Source organism: Solea senegalensis, linkage group LG21 (genome assembly GCF_019176455.1).
Source record: "Solea senegalensis isolate Sse05_10M linkage group LG21, IFAPA_SoseM_1, whole genome shotgun sequence".
Taxonomy (NCBI): domain Eukaryota; kingdom Metazoa; phylum Chordata; class Actinopteri; order Pleuronectiformes; family Soleidae; genus Solea; species Solea senegalensis.
Genome location: NC_058040.1, coordinates 17,267,997 through 17,286,276, shown reverse-complemented (window position 1 = coordinate 17,286,276; position 18,280 = coordinate 17,267,997). Strand labels below are relative to the sequence as shown.

The following is an 18,280-nucleotide window of genomic DNA, read 5'->3' as shown; positions in this document are numbered from 1 at the left end:
CACAGTGCCATCTACTGGCTGCAGGATGTCACTGCACTGTCACTCTATTTTGTGCCAAGCTTCTCAAATCAGTGGACTGACATTTCATTTTCAATATTAATGATGGCATCAACATTTTGACTGCTTTTAATTCATTTGTTTCTGCTTTGACAACAACATATTGCTATAATAGAACAATACATTTAGTTTGTCATGTAAAACCCAATCATTACTCTGGATATGTCACAGCAGTTTTATTACGACTACTTGCTACTGCTTGTAGCACATAAAAACTGATTCATAATGCTGACAATAGTTTTTGCTTTGTTTTGTTTTTTACAGGGCCCTCCGGGAGAACCAGGTCCTATGGGTTTCCTTGGGATAACGGTAGGTGCTCACTATCAGAATGTATCCACTTTAACTGCAGAAATGTTTTAGAGTGAACCTGATTTTGAACATTTTCCTTTTTTGTTAAAGGGCTACAGAGGACCAGATGGGGACAAAGGGGATCTAGGCCCTAAAGGCAACAAAGTAGGAAGCAGAAGTGTTTTCTCTTTGACACAAAATAATGACTGAGGGAATGATAATGTTATGTTGTTGTAAACAAACAGATTTTATCCACTCAACAAAACTTTCTCACTGAATATGTTAAGTCTGCTATAGAATAAGATGAGATTTTAAACCACTTCCTCTGGGACACAGGAGCTGCTGCTCTACTGCTGCCTCGTGTGGTCACTTTGCATCACTGCGGCTCATCTTATCAACTCCTGTGTGCTGTGATTGTAAAGTCGATGATTTTCTCTGCAGAGGAGAAATCGGTTTAGAAAGCCACTCTAATTTCAATTGGCACAAACTGAAGTATTCAGGGAGAGAATGTTTCTCTTCTTAACAAAGTCTTTGTTCTTTTTTTCAGGGTTTTCAGGGAGCTGTTGGCATTAGGGGCCCCCAAGGGGAGAGGGGCCCCACCGGCTTCCCGGGTTTCCAAGGGACCACGGGCCAGCCAGGCCCCAGAGGCCTCGAGGTACACTTTACCCTAACTGTTGTTAACTGTGTTTGTATGTATAGTTTATATAAACACTTAGTGTATTTATACACTTATGAACGCAGCACATATCAAGTCGAGTGTGGTGAATGTGATGTTCATCCCACGTTCCATGTCAGTCGACTGAAGCCGGTGAAGGAAAGCCCATTGGTCCCAGCCTCTAGGCCCTCGCCGCCCCACTGGACGGTGGCCCAGTCTACACTGTAAAAAAACTCTTGGCCCCTCCGGGGCCGTGGTCGGCAGTACCTTGTGGACTGGGAGCGGTACGGCCCAGAGGAGAGATTGTGGGTCTCAGCAAGGAACATTATGGACCCTGTCCTCATCCGGGATTTCCACCAGCTCCATTCTGAAGAGCCTGGGCCGCTGGGTGCCAGCCATTGAGGGAGGGGTACTGTCATGTCCCGTTCTGCCATTTAAGTTATGTTATTCTCACCCTGCCTTGGTCTTGGTCTGAACCTCACATGAACTTGGTCTTGGTCTTGACTTTAAAATCAGGAAGATCAGATAAGATCAGATTTAAATTCTCATCACAAACCAGATCAGCAGATCTCACTTAGCTTTAGCAGGATTACTCCAGACCTTCCAGACCTTTGGGGGAAACATGTTTTAACTTTCTCAGCAAATCAAAAACAAACTAACACACTTCCTGTACGACTGTGTGATGCCATGTTTTTTTCCAAACGTGGGAAAGATCTGACGCCCAAGACGTGACAAGCTAACAGCTACAGGGATGTAGATGGAGTTAAGTTTGGGAACAAGCACGCGCACACACCTCTCCACCTGTCACACTCACACTCCTTTGGTTCTCTCGGGCTAGAGGAGAGGAGGCTTCGGTCGCCATGGCAACAGACAGAGTCCTTCTGCCCCCCCCCAACACTCCACATTCTACACACACACACACAGACACACTCCTGTTGTAGTGTGTGTGTGTTTGATGGGTTTGCTAAGGTCAGATGCTCACTGTGGAATACAAATCTGTCATGGCTGACACACTTCCTCCTCTCTGTCTCTCACTCTCCCTCGCTCTGCCCTTCGCTTGACCCTCCCATCTCTTAGTTTCATCTCTCTCTCTCTCTCTCTCCATCCATCCATAGCCTCCCTCTATCTTTTATAGAACTGTGTTGGGTGACTGGATTTTATCTGTCTCTCTCTCTCTCTCTCTTCATTCACTGTGACCATCGCTCTATCTCTTCTCCTCCAGCTGCTTGAAAATCATCTGTGAGGATTTTATCTCTCTCTCCTCTTTCTTCTGTATATAAGTGGTTGGTTGGTTGGTCAGCAGGTAGGTAGGTTGGTTTAGTTAGTTGGTAGTCAATACGTTCAACGACAGCTAGTTAGGTACAAAGGTGGGAAGTTAGAAAGGTAGGTACTGTGGGTAGACTGGGTGATTGTAGACAACTATGAACAGATGTAGGTAGATGGTTAGTTAGGGTGATTGGTTGGTTTGGTTAGTCACTAGGTTCAGGGACAGGTAGTTACATACAACGGTAGGGAGGTAGGTAGGTACAAAGGTGGGTATGTGGAGACTAGTTGATAAGTATGTATAAAGATATTTTTAATCATATATTCATTTCCATCACATGGTAATTTAGTGTATTTTTATTTTTATTTATTGTGAAACCACTGAAGCAGAATAATAAACACAGAATGACGGACTGAAGAAGATCCTGATCCAGCCCCCAGATCAGATCCACACCAGGATTTAACTGAGACTACAGTGAGAGGGAGCTGATGGTCTGTCATTAATTCACTCTCACACAAGATGAACACATGGACATTAACACACCATCAAGTTCTCGACCTCCAGTTCAAACCCTAACGCTAAACAAACCCTGCACACTGCGCTTGCGCTGCGCCGCCGCCCGCGCCGCGCCCCACACACACACACACCGCGCATGCACACACACACACACACCGCATACACACACACACCTGCGCCGCGCCAGCACACACCTGCACACACACACACACACACACACACATACACACACACACACACACCTGCCTTTTTACCTAAAACCAATAATCATGAGACATCAAAGAAATCAAGACTTAAATTCATGTCCACATCAACATCACAGGTCAGAGGTCAGAGGTCAGACTATTTCAAGATACACTTGTGGTACAAATGCATCCTGAAGAGATTTAAGTACAAAAGAGGCAATTATGTGTGCGTGTGCGCGCGTGTGTGTGTGTGTGCGTGTGCGTGTGTGTGCGTGTGTTAAAAGCCACTCAAGGATCAAGAGGCCTGACTCTGTCAAGGGTAACACGGTGGTATGCTGACACACACACACACACACACACCTGCCGTGACTTCTCACGGGAACGTCTGATTGGCCACTGTGAGCCTGCTGGGATGTGTGGTTCCCGTGGCGATTGTAACCAAGCGATAACACCAACCATCTGACCCTCGTAATATCTGTGTGTGTGTGTGTGTGTGTGTGTCTCGCCATCTGTGCTGCTGGCTCATGGGAGATGCAACACGCTGAGCAGTGATTAAAGTAGGATGTAAGAAAGAAAGAAAGAAAGAAAGAAAGAAAGAAAGAAAGAAAGAGGTAACAATTAAAAGTAAACACACAGAAATGCTAACAGCTCAGCTGAACGTCTGACTCAGCACATTCACATTAAAATGCACTGTGTGTGTGTGTGTGTGTGACTGAATTGTAACTGTGACACAAACAACACGCAGCACAAAAACAAACGGTGACTCGGCCAGAATCAGCCGTGACTCAGCAGTTTAATCAGGAGCGAGAAAACAAACCCTCACATTTTATGACGACACGAGAAGAAGAAGGAGAAGAAGGAGAAGAAGGAGAAGAAGAAGGAGAAGAAGGAGAAGAAGGAGAAGAAGAAGAAGAAGAAGAAGCACTCACACGTTTGATGAAATTTGGGATTTTTCACTGAAAACGACTTTCAGACACAAATAATTGTGTTTTCCTGTTAAATAACACAGTTTGTGACAGAAGCCAGTGTTTATGATGGATTATTAATATTTATAGACATTTTTCTTAGTGAAGTGTTTCTATGTTTTAGTTTTAAACCTGAGCTTCACACGTGTTTTTCTCACTATTGTAATCCCCCCAAAAAAAGGAACTTCACAGGAAACGGCGTCAGATCAGACAGGAAGTGACATAAGGACAGGTGAGAGCAGCGTGTGTGTGTGTGTGTGTGTTCTTACCTGGCTCTCGCAGCAGCAGCTGAGCCATGGCCTGAGCGCTGCCGGCCGAGTTCTCAGCCACGCACTGATAAAAGCCCTCGTCTGACTTCACCAGACCCAGGATCTGCAGGTTACTGCCGTCCTGAACGACAACAATGACGACAACAACGTGTTAACAAACAACAATCCTGACACACAACTGTTCACAAAGTGTTTTTGTGCAGTTGCTTTAAAGAGGATAATAGGATTATACAGCAGGTTAAACCCTGTGAGATTATGAAAGTACAACAGATTAATGTTTGATTTGACGATAACTAATCTGCCATTGAACGTCCATTTTGTGGCAGGAAACTCTCCCACACCAAACCTCACAGAGAAAATCAGGGATTTTAGCTCACATGGACTCAGGAGCTGCTGGTCTGCTGCTGCCTCGTGTGGTCACTTTGTATCACAGGTTTATCTGAGTGAAGGACTTTCAATGACGACATCAGCAATTAACACATTTGAACTTAGTGATGGAGGCAGCAGTGGATCAACAGCTCCTGTGTGTGTGTGTGTGTGTGTGTGATGATAAAATCACTGATTTTCTCTATGGGCTTTGGTGTGAGTGAGTGAGTGATTTAATGTTGGGTTTTCCTCATCACAAAGTGAAATCATTTGTTACATCTCAGTAAAAGTTTTGTTTTACAGATGGAGAAACACACTCTGTATCACGCGGACATGTGGATGAAGCGAGTGTCTCGCGTGTTATTGTGACTCACCACGATCTGGAAGTAGTCACTGGGGATGACTTCCTCTCCGTTCTTCATCCAGCGCACGGTGGGCTGAGGGTTTCCCGCCACGGCGCACTCCAGCTCCGTGTCAGTGGACTCGTACGCGTACGAGTTGGTCGGGTAGTTGAGGAACTGAGGAGGAACTGTGGGAGAAAATAAAAACAAAAGCATGAGACAAACACACACACACACACACACACACACCTTCACTCACTTCCTCCGTGACTGTGTTTTTCCACATTAGCGAGTTCATGTAACGAGCTCACTTATTTACAGGCTAATTAACGCGATTACAAACTCCTCCGTGGCAGTTTAGTGAAGAGATGAACGCGTTTGACCTCATTACCCTTCACACATCATTACACACTCGTCTCATCGTGGTCAGCTGTGAATTCACTCCACCATTTCCGGCTTTAAATCTCCCGTTTGTTGTTGTTGTTGTTGTTGTTGTTATTATTTTACAGAGATAAGACAAACAGACTCCACAGAAACAGTCCTGTAGAGGGCAGTATTGTACTATTAGCTAAAATTAGCCACAAAAAAAACTAGCTAACCCTGCAGGTCATTACAGATTAAAGCAGATTAATCAGCTATTAAAGGTTTTATTTCATCATCAGGTCTCTGACGTTAACGTAAATGTAATCTGGATGAATAACTCACACATTTCCAGAAGCAGCACAGAAGATGTTTAGCTAACAATAAACAACTCTTCTACTTTTACAGTTAATATCACTGGTGTCGTGTTTGTGTCACAGTAAACAGTCACACACACGGTATTTAGTCATTTTACGACTGTAGACACGTTGCTGTCGACTGCTATTGCTAACAGAGGCTAGCCCGAGATGTTTGCGTCCATGTTTTTTCTGATTTCTCAACTAGAATGCAGTGAACTCGGGTGCCATGTCACTTCAACCTATGACTTTGGATGGAAATAGAACGTAGCATACATTCAAACGTTAGCTAAAATGCTAACACTCTACCTGTTCTAGACTATTGCAGATTAATGAGGTAGCTTAGCTTTTATTTCATTACTTAATTTCATCATCAAATCTCTAAATTGAATGTATGTTTGAATCATTTTCTTCACTTTGCTAAAACTAGTCAACAGCAGGGGTCTTGAACTTGTCGCCCACAGGCCACATGTGGTCTCCCTGGTCCATGTTTGAGGGCCCCGGGGTCGTTTAAGTTTGAGGGCCCCCGGGTCGCTTAAATTTGAGGGCCCCCGGGTCGTTTAAGTCTGAGGGCCCCGGGGTCGTTTAAGGTTGAGGGCCCCCGGGTCGTTTAAGTCTGAGGGCCCCCGGGTCGTTTAAGTCTGAGGGGCCTGGGGTTAAGCTGAGGGCCCCCATGAAGTCTGAGAGTGTGTTTAAGTCTGAGGGCCCTGGGGCTGAGGCCCTTCGTTTAAGTTTGAGGGCCCCTGGGTCGCTTAAGTCTGAGGGCCCCTGGGTTGTTTGACTGAGGGCCCCCAGGTCGTTTAAGTCTGAGGGCCCCGGGGTCGTTGAAGTCTGAGGGCCCCTGGGTCGTTTAAGTTTGAGGGCCCCGAGGTCTACAGGCTAAAAATAAGAGAATGAATCTGGTCTTAAAATATTATATATATATATATTTAAATATAAACAGTCAACATAAATAAAAGCAGTGTTAATAAAGATCTGAGGACATTTTGACCACGTCCACACAGACATTCTATCATCCTGACATGAATCGATGACTAAATGAATCACCACCTACTTTGTAATGACTTTCTAATCTCACTACGACTATTTACTACTTTATAATCAGTTTGAGTGTTTGTTTGTTTTTCTTAATAAATTCATTTCAGCCTATTAATGTCAATATGTCCTGGTTTTGTTTGCATTTAATAGAATAAATGAATCAAAAAACGAAAGAATTGAGTCTGAATTTATCTGAAACTAATTTGTATGGTGTTGTCAAACTCCACCCTGAGCTGAGAAAGTTTGTAGAGGAGGACGGTCGTGTTCGCCGGCGTCACATCGATACATCATTATGTGGAGGTGTAACTTTATCACGGTGCTAATGCTCTAATTAAGAGCTAATGATTTCCTTTAAACTCTGAGCAGCTGCAGCGACACACACACACACACACACACACGCACAAAACATCAAGGACAGGGTCACTTTTCATAAAAATCTACTTTGAACAAATATAAATAACTTTTTCTTTGAAGAAATTCAGATCCCTGCTTGAACGGTATTTATTATTACTTTAACTCGTGTTGTGAACAGTTTTAAAACAAAATGTAAAATCAGAACATGTGTTTATTTTATATATAAACACTAAAAACCTATGGTTTAGTTTGGTTTCCCCGATAAAGATCACATTTTGGCACAAAATGGCTCAGTAGCGCCCCCCAAAGGTGAAACTGAGATGCACCAAATTCCACAAAACTTGGTGGAAACACGTCACAGCCCAAAACCAACAAAAAAACAGGAAGTCGGCCATTTTAAATTTGCCGTCCATCTTCGGCGATTTGCAAATCGGTTTTCGTGAATGAACGAACGACATTTGTAGCAAACACATCAAAAGGTCTCACAGATTCAAAAGGGCGTGGCCACGGCAACCGTCGAAAATTCGACCATTCAGGAGACAAGGGCGTAGCGCCACCTGCTGGTAGGGCGGCAGCTGCAAAGGCCCCGCACAATGCTGCGTGTGCATTTCATAAATATGAATTGAATATTATATTTAAATGTACAAAGCTACTTTTTCCACTAATTAAAGGTCCATTCGTGACACCTGAGGGTGAGACTGCACACTCCTCCGCTAACTCCTCATGTCTTTTTTACATAGCTTTCTTTTTTTTGTTGGTGATAAATGCAGATGTACTTTATCATTAGCATAGTTAGCATCTGTTCAAGCTACTGTAGAAACATGGTGGAGGTGTTTTACTCACTCGTAAATGTTACATACTGGACCTTTAATGGATGCATTTACTCTACAATCAGCTGTCGTACAAGGATTTAAACAGTTTTCCCACGTCACGTCTCCTCAGCCTTTGTTGGAGGATTTCCCCGGACGTGTGTGTGTGTGTTTGTTTCTTTTATTCTCAGATTACCATGTTTACAAAAGTGTTTGTGTTTCCAGATTTTGGTCTTTGTGACAATAACAACAACAACAACAACAGGCGCATCAACGCGCTTCTGCTTCCTGCTGGAATAAAAACAGCCGAGAGCGACAATTCATATGGTAAACATGATGCAGCGACGAGCGGTCTGACCTCTGTCACTCACAGACACACACACACACACACACACGCACACACGGCTGTCAGTCATGACTCAAACAAAACACAGTTAAACAAAACTAAAACACGTCTTCACTTTTTTTAAATGTGATGCATTTTCTTGTGAGGATTTGCAGTGTTTCCTTCTTACAGGGATGTGAATCCCTTTAAAGTGATTGTATACATATACTACGACATGGTACACACACACACACACACACACACACACACACACACACACACACACACACACACACACACAGTATCAGCGATGCTCTCTATCGCGCCATAATAATCCCACTTAGCATTCAAATGGAAATCTGCTCCATCATTCATTTCACTGAACATTGCTGTGTGTGTGATGATAGTATCCATCACACTCGCCGCCTGCGCACACACACCACACACACACGTACACACACACACACACACGACGACGGAGCTTAACCATCATTTACACACATGAGCAAGGACTTGTTAAACCTTGAGGAACACATGCACACACACACACACAGACACACACACACACACACACACGCGCGACACACTTAACAGCAACTTAACCATCATTTATATGCCATTAATGACACATGCACACACACACACACAGACACACACACACACACCGCACACACACACACACACACACAGTTAAACTTGAGCAAGGACTTGTTAGCTAACCTTTTCAGACGGAGCTTAACCATCATTTATATGCCATTAATGGCAGACACACACACACACACACACACACACACACACACACACACACACACACAGTTAAACTTGAGCGACTTGTTAGCGAACCTTTTGCTTAACCATCATTTATATGCCATTAATGACGACACATGCACACACACACACACAGACACACACACACACACACACACACACACACACAGACACACTGTGGACATGTGTCTGAAACAGTTAAAGGGCCATAAAACCACTGGAGGATGAAGGGCTGACGTTTCTGTTCAGGGGAAAACTGGACAAAAGCTTTTATAGAACCACACAAACATGTTACACAACACAGTAGAGTGCACGTATAATACTCTACTGTTCCACGAGGATGTTATAGCAACAAGTCAAATATAGAAATAATGCATTTACTCTTTATATCACTGTGAGAACAGGAATGTGAAGTCTGTAAACTGCTCACTCTCTCACACACACACACACACACACTCTCACTCTCCCACAAACACACAAAACACACTCACTCACTCTCTCCCACACACACACACACAAACACTCACTCACTCTCTCACACACACACATTCACTCTCCCACACACACACACACACACATTCACTCTCCCACATACACACACACAAACACACTCACTCACTCTCTCTCTCTCACACACACACACACACACCACAAACACACTCACTCACTCTCTCTCTCCACACACACACATTCACTCTCACACACACACACACACACATTCACTCTCCCACACACACACACACACACACTGCAACCACACTCACTCTCCCACACACACACACACACACACTCTCTCCCATACCCCGCACACACACACACACTCCACTCCACTCACACTCTCCCACACACACACACACACACACTCACACACACACACTCCCACACACACACACACATACTCACTCACTCCCACTCTCCCACACACACACCCACACACACACACACACACACACACACACACACACACACACACACACACACACACACACACCTGCCACACTCACACCTCCACACCTCACACACACACACACTCACTCTCCCACACACACACGCCTCACACTCACTCCTCCCACTCACTCCACTCCTCACTCACTCCCACTCCTCACACCACACTTTCGCACACTCACACACACACACACACACACACACACACACACACTCTCCCACACACACACACATGCTCACTCACTCACTCACTCCACTCACTCACTCACTCTCCCACACACACACACACACACACACATGTGAAGAACAACTTTGGGGGTATTTCTTCCTCGACTGCAGCTCACAGCAGGGAGGCAGACCTCCAGCTGGTTGCCATGGCAGCATTTAAAAGAGCAGCAGTGGTGTTAGTGGTCATCATAGCAGCGCAGAAACAAATGTCCTGTAACTTCAGCAGGACTGAGACAGCCTGTCCCCGCTGGGACAGAGAGGGGGAGAAAGGGGGAGAGGGGGGAGTTCCAGAAGAAGGTAGAAGATTGAAAACCAGGAGGAATCGTACAAACAAAGCTTTAAATCTTTCTATTTCTTCAGTCAACACTTAAGAGAAAAACTCCAGACAAAGGTTTGTGGCGTTGCTGTGGTAACCGAGTTGACTTTTACCAACAGGTGAAGACGAGGTCCAGTCACACAGGAAGTGCAGAACCAGTCTCATGATTCAGTTAGACTGAAAACATCTACTTCACACGTTGCTATGATGACTCCGCCTCCATTGAGGAGGAGCCATGAAGTCTTGGAAAACGACGTGACTGATACCAAACTGAGTCGAGCCGGGTCTTGGTTAAGTCTGGTCCTGGTCCTGCCGTGGTCTTGTTGTGTTGCATGATGGGATTGCGGGACATCAGGAGCTTTCACGGCGTTGCTTTGTTGTTTTTTTTCTCTCCTCTTTGGCTCGAGTGGAAACATGACGAGAAAATCATCTGCATTCATGTCTGTGCTCGCAGACGTGATGAAGACCACATTAGAAATGATGAAGGCCACATTAGAAATGATGAAGACCACATTAGAAATGATGAAGGCCACATTAGAAATGATGAAGGCCACATTAGAAATGATGATTTACGTTCAGGAAGAGAGAGAATGAGCCGTGATTTCACTGTAATCTGTTTGTTCTAAAACTGAAAGATCCATCACAACAATCTGCACTTCTCAAATCATCAGCAGTAACAGCAGCAGCAGCAGCAGCAGCAGCAGCATGAACAGAAGTCTGTAACCGATCACCTCACACGTGTGTCCCTCTCTGCAGAGGACGTTTGTCCACCGGGTTCACGTGTGATAATAAGATGCTGAGATTAAGCTCAAACGTTGAAGGTCCTCTGTGTTAAGTCCTTCCTCTCCTCTCTGTGACTTGATTGAGTTCAAATCCTGGATTACAAAGCTTAAGGAACAAAGGACGGGTCAGATTGATTTGATTGGTCGGTGGGGGTCGACCTAGCGACAGCATTATGGAGCGGCCGTCATGCAGAAAGACTGAAATGAGCAGCAGCGGCAGCAGCAGCGGCAGCAGCAGCAGCAGCAGCAGCAGTGGCGGAGATTATCACACAGACCAGTGTGAACATGAGTGAGTGGAGTGTTAAAGGGTTTTCCCCGGGACAGAGTTCACACATCTTACTTTATATGACACAGTTTGATATCAGTCAAACCTTTTACACGCTTCCTTTGCTAAATGTTGCAGATTAACGCACGTTTTCAGGATTTTAAATCAATAAAATCAGAAGAAAAAGACAACTCGCCCTCCCACTGATCCACCGCGGCTCACTCCTCTTCACTCCAGTCATTTTCTGGTCACATGCTTGTTCTTTTACTCAGGGATGATGGTTGTTTGTCTCACTGTGATGGACAAGCGACATGTGCAGGGTGTGATGGGATTGGCACCAGCAACCCTCATGTTGTGCAAGCTAAAGCAGTAGACGATGAGTGAGTGAGTGAGTGAGTGAGGAATGTCAGGGAACTAACGCATGCTCTGACTGTTGCAGTTCCCCAATTTGGGCACAAGATGGCCTCCTCCAGAGAGCAAGGCCCAGAGCTAAAGTGGATGCTGCATTATTCTTTTTATTCACAGTCTCTGAAAACTCACATTTCAGAAGACTCACATGCTAACAACATGCTAACAACTATAGCCACCAGCTAAACCGTTACTAACAAGCTGGGCATATCGCCACCTAGCGTAGTGGAAGTGGAGACACAATGGATTCTATCGTCCAGTTTTCCCGTCAACATCTGACAAAATAAATGTAAGTATCTAAAGTTTATAATCTGACAAACATTAGATATTTACATTATTTTGTCGGATGTTGACGGGAAAAACTTGGGCAACGAGTTCCAGACGGACATCGACTCCAAGCCTGTGACGACTTCCGGTCCATTGAGCTGTCACTCCAAAACTCAGTAGCCAATCAGCAGGCAGCTTCCAAAGCCCCACCCACAAACAAAAAAAACATGAAAAAAACACAGCATCTGAGCAGTTTACTGCTGTTGGCTGAACCGGTGACCACATCGACAGGAGTTTAATCCTCCATATGTGCGTTAGCCGCGGAGTCCCTCTCTGACCCCGCCCCCTCCCTCCCTCCCTCTGTCTTTGCCGGCTGGCTGCAGCGAGCCTGCCGGTGGATCAGCGGGGGAGTTTGGCAGCTTGTTAAATGTTTTCTAAAACACCCACAGTAATTCACAGAGTCTGTAATTAATCGAGAGAGGAGCCCCACAGGGCGTGTGTGTGTGTGTGTGTGTGAGGTGTGTGTGTGTGTGTGTGTGTGTGTGTGTGTGTGTGTGTGTGTGATCCTAACCCAGAGAGCTTCATGATTCCACAGTGGAGTGGGAGACAATCACACAAACCGCAGAGAGTAAACAGAGCCGTGCTTTATTGCCACAAATGAGTCCGTGTGTGTGTGTGTGTGTGTGTGTGTGTGTGTGTGTGTGTGTGTGTGTGTGTTGGCAGGAAGTATTTAGCCGCATTAGCAGTGTTTTGGCTAACGTCTGGCGTCACTTCACAGTCGTTAGAGGAAGTTTTTCTCGTGAAGGATCAACGACTCTGACACAGTTTCACGTTAACTTTCTCGCTGAGTCACCGCGTTGACGTTAAAGTGGAACTTATGAAGAAAAATATGAAATGATTTAAATATTCACCAAAATCCATTCACTTCTAATGATTTAGCCAAGAAAAGCAGGCACTTTAGAGTCTGCTACACACAGTTACAGTTACAGTATACGCTGATGACGCCATTATATATACGTACATATACAAATATATATACGCTGCTGTGTCTGTCCCTCTGTCTGTCCCCGAGAAGGCAGGACTCTTTAATGAATGTTGCCGTGGTTACGCTAGCATTAGCAGGACTGATAAGCGCTAGATTTACATGTCTGCGATGACAGTAAACACAACATGGAGTCTGGAGATAACTGCACCACAATCACAGCTTCAGCACGTATTCAAGACACGCACCGCACGCACCGCGCACACGCGCACACGTGCACACACCGCCCACACACACACCTGCGCACACACACACACACCTGCCAGCGCACACACACACCCACACACACGCACCTGCACGCACACACACACATGCACACACACACACACACTTTGCCACACGCATACCGCGCACACACACACACACCATACACACACACACACACACACCGCATTGCACACACACGCACACACACACACACACCCACACACACACACCACTTTGCGCACACACACACACACACACACACACACTGCACACACACACACACACGCACACACACCTGCGCTGCGCACACACACACAAATTTTGATTCAAAGATGGCTGCCACTTGTGTCGTGTTTGTGTCACGTCGTACAACTGTTGCTTAAACTCCCCCCGCACCCCATGGTTCTCAAACTGTGGTGCGTGTTACCCCGCGTGGTACGTGAGCTTCCTGTGGTGGTACTCTGCTTGTCCTGTATAAACCAGGGTATGTGATCGGAATAAAAAGAATGAATAAGATGAAATTAAAGCGAGGGGATGATGAAAAGCTTTGCTCGCTCTGTTTACGCCGCTGTATTTTAACGCTGGTGATAATGTTGTCACTTCAGGAGCTCAATATTTTCTCAGGTGGTATAAAAAGTTGGAACTGCTGCTCTATAGTTTATGTTATCTGCTTTATTTATTTCCTGATGGCAGTTTATTTCTGTCAAATTGGACTCACTGAGCTGATTCCAAGTCTCTCTCTCTGAGTCCCAGGGGCTGATGCAGTGATATTTTAAAGGAGCGATATCAGCTAAAATGAACTCAGCTGTGTTCTGCCCTCCTCAGCACTGATGTGCTGCCAGCTAAGCTCTGCACTCGCCGGCATTTCATTGCTATTTCTTCTCATCTTTGGCCATAAAAGTGGCTGGCGGCAGATCCTATCAGCTGTTGCTTTTACCCGCCGCCACACACATATACATCTCTCTGATGTCGGATAAGGAGAGTTGGCCATTTTTATAACTTTCTCAGAGCGAGGAGCTGACGTTGAAATCCATTTCCATCTCGTCTCTCTCCCTCGCACACATTTGCAACAACACTGTAAACACGGTGAATATGTTTGATTTCACATGATTTCAGCATCACGGTGCTCGTAGCAATAAAACGCTTATGTTCAACTGTGTAACACCACAACATACAGGAAAATGCTAAAAAACACACTTATATCCACAACAAAAACACCATAATACTACAGTCGAGTGGAAAAAATGCCACCAGAACACCTTCAAAAACAACACAATGACACTGATAATAGCTCAAATTGACACTATTATGCTCTGAAAAGAACCTTAGTACTCAATAAATCTAATAAAACCATGTTATAAAACACTATAACTGCACTTAAAATAGCTAAAAATGACATAATAACACCAGTATATTGTCCTTAAAACACTATAACAACACTCTAAATGCTAACATAACACAGTGAGACTAAATTCATGAATAAAACCTTGTAAATTATCACCACAACATCAGTGTAATTAATTTAACACTTGAATGACCTTTTAAACCACATACCAACACTGTACATTGGTAAAATGATCAATATAACGTGATTATAAAGATGCAAAAACACCATATAAACACTTTAAATGACTAAAAATGACACTAATGTCCTTTTACTGATATTAAAACACCACATTAACACAGTACACCACAAAAACAACAACGACTAGACAAAAGACAAATATTCTTAAATTGATTTAAATGTTCTTTGTTTTTTTAATCTGCCACATTTTGCTTTTACTCTCTAATATTGTACAAAAGTGGCAAATTTAATGGATGTGTTAGTTTAAAAAAGAAAACCATCATGTTTTTCAGAATAAAAGCTCTGAATTCTGCATGAATGTGTTTTTTTTTGTTTTTAAACTATTTATTTTTAATTTTTTATTCATCTACTGGGCCAGAAATTAATGCTGGCGTGCCAGTTTTGGTCCATGGGCCTTATGTTGCTCACCACACACCAATCTCTCTAATGCCAACCTTTGTTTTTAGCTTAGCTTTAGCTTATAGTTTCTTAAAGTATTTTGTCTTTTTAGTGCCAAAATGATGTTTGCGTTGTTAGAAATGAGTTAAAGTGACAGTTCCTTGAGTTTAAGGGAAACCATGGCAACCGTGGCTAATAAATAGCAACAGAACAGAGCAGCCGATGCTCAGAGACGTTTGTGGCAGCAGTGAGTGAATCAGACCTGTTACACTGATGTTGTTTACAGGACAGAGTCTGGTTCCCGACGTTCGCCCGGCGTGTGACTGATGGCCGCTGCGCCCCCCCACGTCCCTCCCCTGTTTACATTACATTAGAGCGGCTAACGCGGAGCAGCTAACGAGCCGGGCTGTGCTCGTCATTACAGCAAACAACACAAACATTTGTTATCCTAATCATCCGATCACGGTCAGTGTCCTGTGGCGTCCCAGCGCGCACACGTCCATACATCACCACACTGTGGACATTCATCAGCTCTAACTGCCTCCATTTGGAAAAACAAAGTGTAATGAAGCATTAGCTCCACATATTTCTTCTTTATTAGCTGAAGTGCAAATGCAGGACACAGAAAGTCCTCAGCCAACATCAACACGTATTTATCTGTGTGCTTTTGTGAGCTTTTATGTTGAAGGCCGAACCACAGACCTTCTACCTCAGATGTAACATAAATAAACCTATTTATGAGCAAGTAGCATTTAAAAAATGTACCACATGTACATACAGTACAGAGAAATCTGAAATAACAGTTTGTGTTTTTACATTTATCTCCACTTTTTATTATCGCTGCTACGCTAACAACGAAACAGAAGGTGGAAATTAATCACTGCACACTTTGGTTAGCATTATAACCACACAGTCATTACATTACATGTCATTTTTAGCAGACGCTTTTATCCAAAGCGACTTACAATGGAATCAAGTACAATTAGCCAGGGGTGGAATCGAACTTGCGACCATGATGTCTTTGGTACACAAGGTAGGGTCTTAACCACTGAGCCACTCCACCCCGTCATCAAGTTTTACAAAAAATAACGAGGGAGGTCACAAGAATAGTTAGCGTGCTAGCAGCAGTAGCTAACGTAGCACCTAGAGTGGCTGGTAAATTAACCAGACGTAGTATCTGAATTTAATGTTACCTGCTACTGTAGCTTAACGCCTTGGTATTGGTGTTTAAAGTTAACAGCTACTGTAGCTAAACGCTGTGTCATCACTGTTTAATGTTAGCAGCTACTGTAGCTAAATGACTTGGTATTGGTGTTTGATGTTAGCAGCTACTGTAGCTAAACACTGTGTCATCACTGTTTAATGTTAGCAGCTACTGTAGCTAAATTACTTGGTATTGGGGTTTGATGTTAGCAGCTACTGTAGCTAAACACTGTGTCATCACTGTTTAATGTTAGCAGCTATTGTAGCTAAATGACTTGGTATTGGTGTTTGATGTTAGCAGTTACTGTAGCTAAACACTGTGTTATCACTGTTTCATGTTAGCAGCTACTGTAGCTAAATGACTTGGTATTGGTGTTTGATGTTAGCAGCTACTGTAGCTAAACACTGTGTCATCACTGTTTGATGTTAGCAGCTGCTGTAGCTAACTGACTTGGTATTGGGGTTTGATGTTAGCAGCTACTGTAGCTAAACACTGTGTCATCACTGTTTAATGTTAGCAGCTGCTGTAGCTAAATGACTTGGTATTGGTGTTTGATGTTAGCAGCTACTGTAGCCATAGGCTAAGGGTACGATGTGTGACGTTAGCTTCTGAAAATGTTTACACTCTTTTGATGTAAAAAATGAAATACAACTTCCTTGAAGCAAATCTACTTAAGTTTTATTCAGGTTAGCTGAAGTTTAGCTTCCTGTATAAATTCATTTAACACCTATATCTTATATATTTATTTCCTTGGTTTTCCACAGAATCTCCAGCGTGTCTGTTCCTGACTCGTTTCTTCTCTGTGGATAGCAGGAGAATGTTGTTTTAAACTGGGCTGCAGACGTCGTGCTACCGAACAAACTCCAGAGTCTTCATTAAAAGTGTAACCAGGTGCTGACGCGTCAGAAAACCAGCACTTTTATCGTCTGATCCCAGATGTGACGCTGGGTTTATTGTGATGTTTTCAGGCGGCAGAGGCCGTCGAGAGCGGAGCTTAAACAGAATATGAAAGTGACGAGAACGCCGAGACAAACTCAGAGGGGACACTGAGACAAAGACATGAAAGGACAAGGACAAGCGGTGGAGACGCAGCTGGAAAGGAGACCGAAAACGCCCAAATGTTAATTTGCTGATTTCCCCCCGAGAGTCAAACAGAAAAAGAACATCTGCGTGTGTTTGATGTTTGATGTTAGCGCTCTGCTCGCGGAAGTCACCAACGACCTGCTTTCATTAAAGGTGCAGTCAGTGATTCTGCTGCGGGAGGAAATAAAAATAGATGCCGTCGCGTGATGAAATCTGTGTTTAACTTAGAGCTGGAATTATTCACTGCAGCTCCTCTAACAACAGAAACACATGAAATAATGATGTAAAACAGAAAAACTGTTTGATTTTACTTCCTCTGATCCTTAAAAATCTCTTTTAATCCATAATTTTGTTGATTTTTCAGTGTCATTGTTCTGTTGTTCTTAACTCAGTGAACAAAAACTAGCAGGGAACTGATTTATTGAAGGAAGTGTGTTCACCCCCACTGCACTAGGGGGCAACATACCTCATGTCAGCTTGTTACGCAGTGAATTTTGCAGTGTGAAACTGAAACTTGGACATTTTTATGGTAAAATTAGCAATTAAAAATGTCTAAAATAGATCAAAAATGTCAGGGATTCAACATGATCCAACATTAAAAAGACGCACAGACTCTGCCAAATTCTATAATCCGTCACTAAACACGACTTTAGA

At 43.9% G+C, this 18,280-nt stretch overlaps 2 protein-coding genes across 2 annotated transcripts in view; one reads left to right on the top strand and one right to left on the bottom strand.

The window, feature by feature from the left end:
* The window catches only part of LOC122758661 (collagen alpha-1(XI) chain-like), a 37,976-nt gene extending 36,791 nt beyond the window's left edge, over positions 1-1,185 (top strand). The window contains exons 23-26 of the mRNA XM_044012931.1: positions 322-366; positions 457-510; positions 893-1,000; positions 1,141-1,185. Of these exons, the coding sequence (XP_043868866.1) occupies positions 322-366; positions 457-510; positions 893-1,000; positions 1,141-1,185 (252 nt within the window). The remainder of the gene's footprint in view (positions 1-321; positions 367-456; positions 511-892; positions 1,001-1,140) is intronic.
* Positions 1,186-1,478: 293 nt separating this feature from the next.
* Positions 1,479-18,280, bottom strand: part of LOC122758660 (netrin receptor DCC-like) — an 88,220-nt gene continuing 71,418 nt past the window's right edge. The window contains exons 6-8 of the mRNA XM_044012930.1: positions 4,940-5,094; positions 4,200-4,320; positions 1,479-1,504 (exon numbers count right to left, since the gene is read on the bottom strand). Of these exons, the coding sequence (XP_043868865.1) occupies positions 1,479-1,504; positions 4,200-4,320; positions 4,940-5,094 (302 nt within the window). The remainder of the gene's footprint in view (positions 1,505-4,199; positions 4,321-4,939; positions 5,095-18,280) is intronic.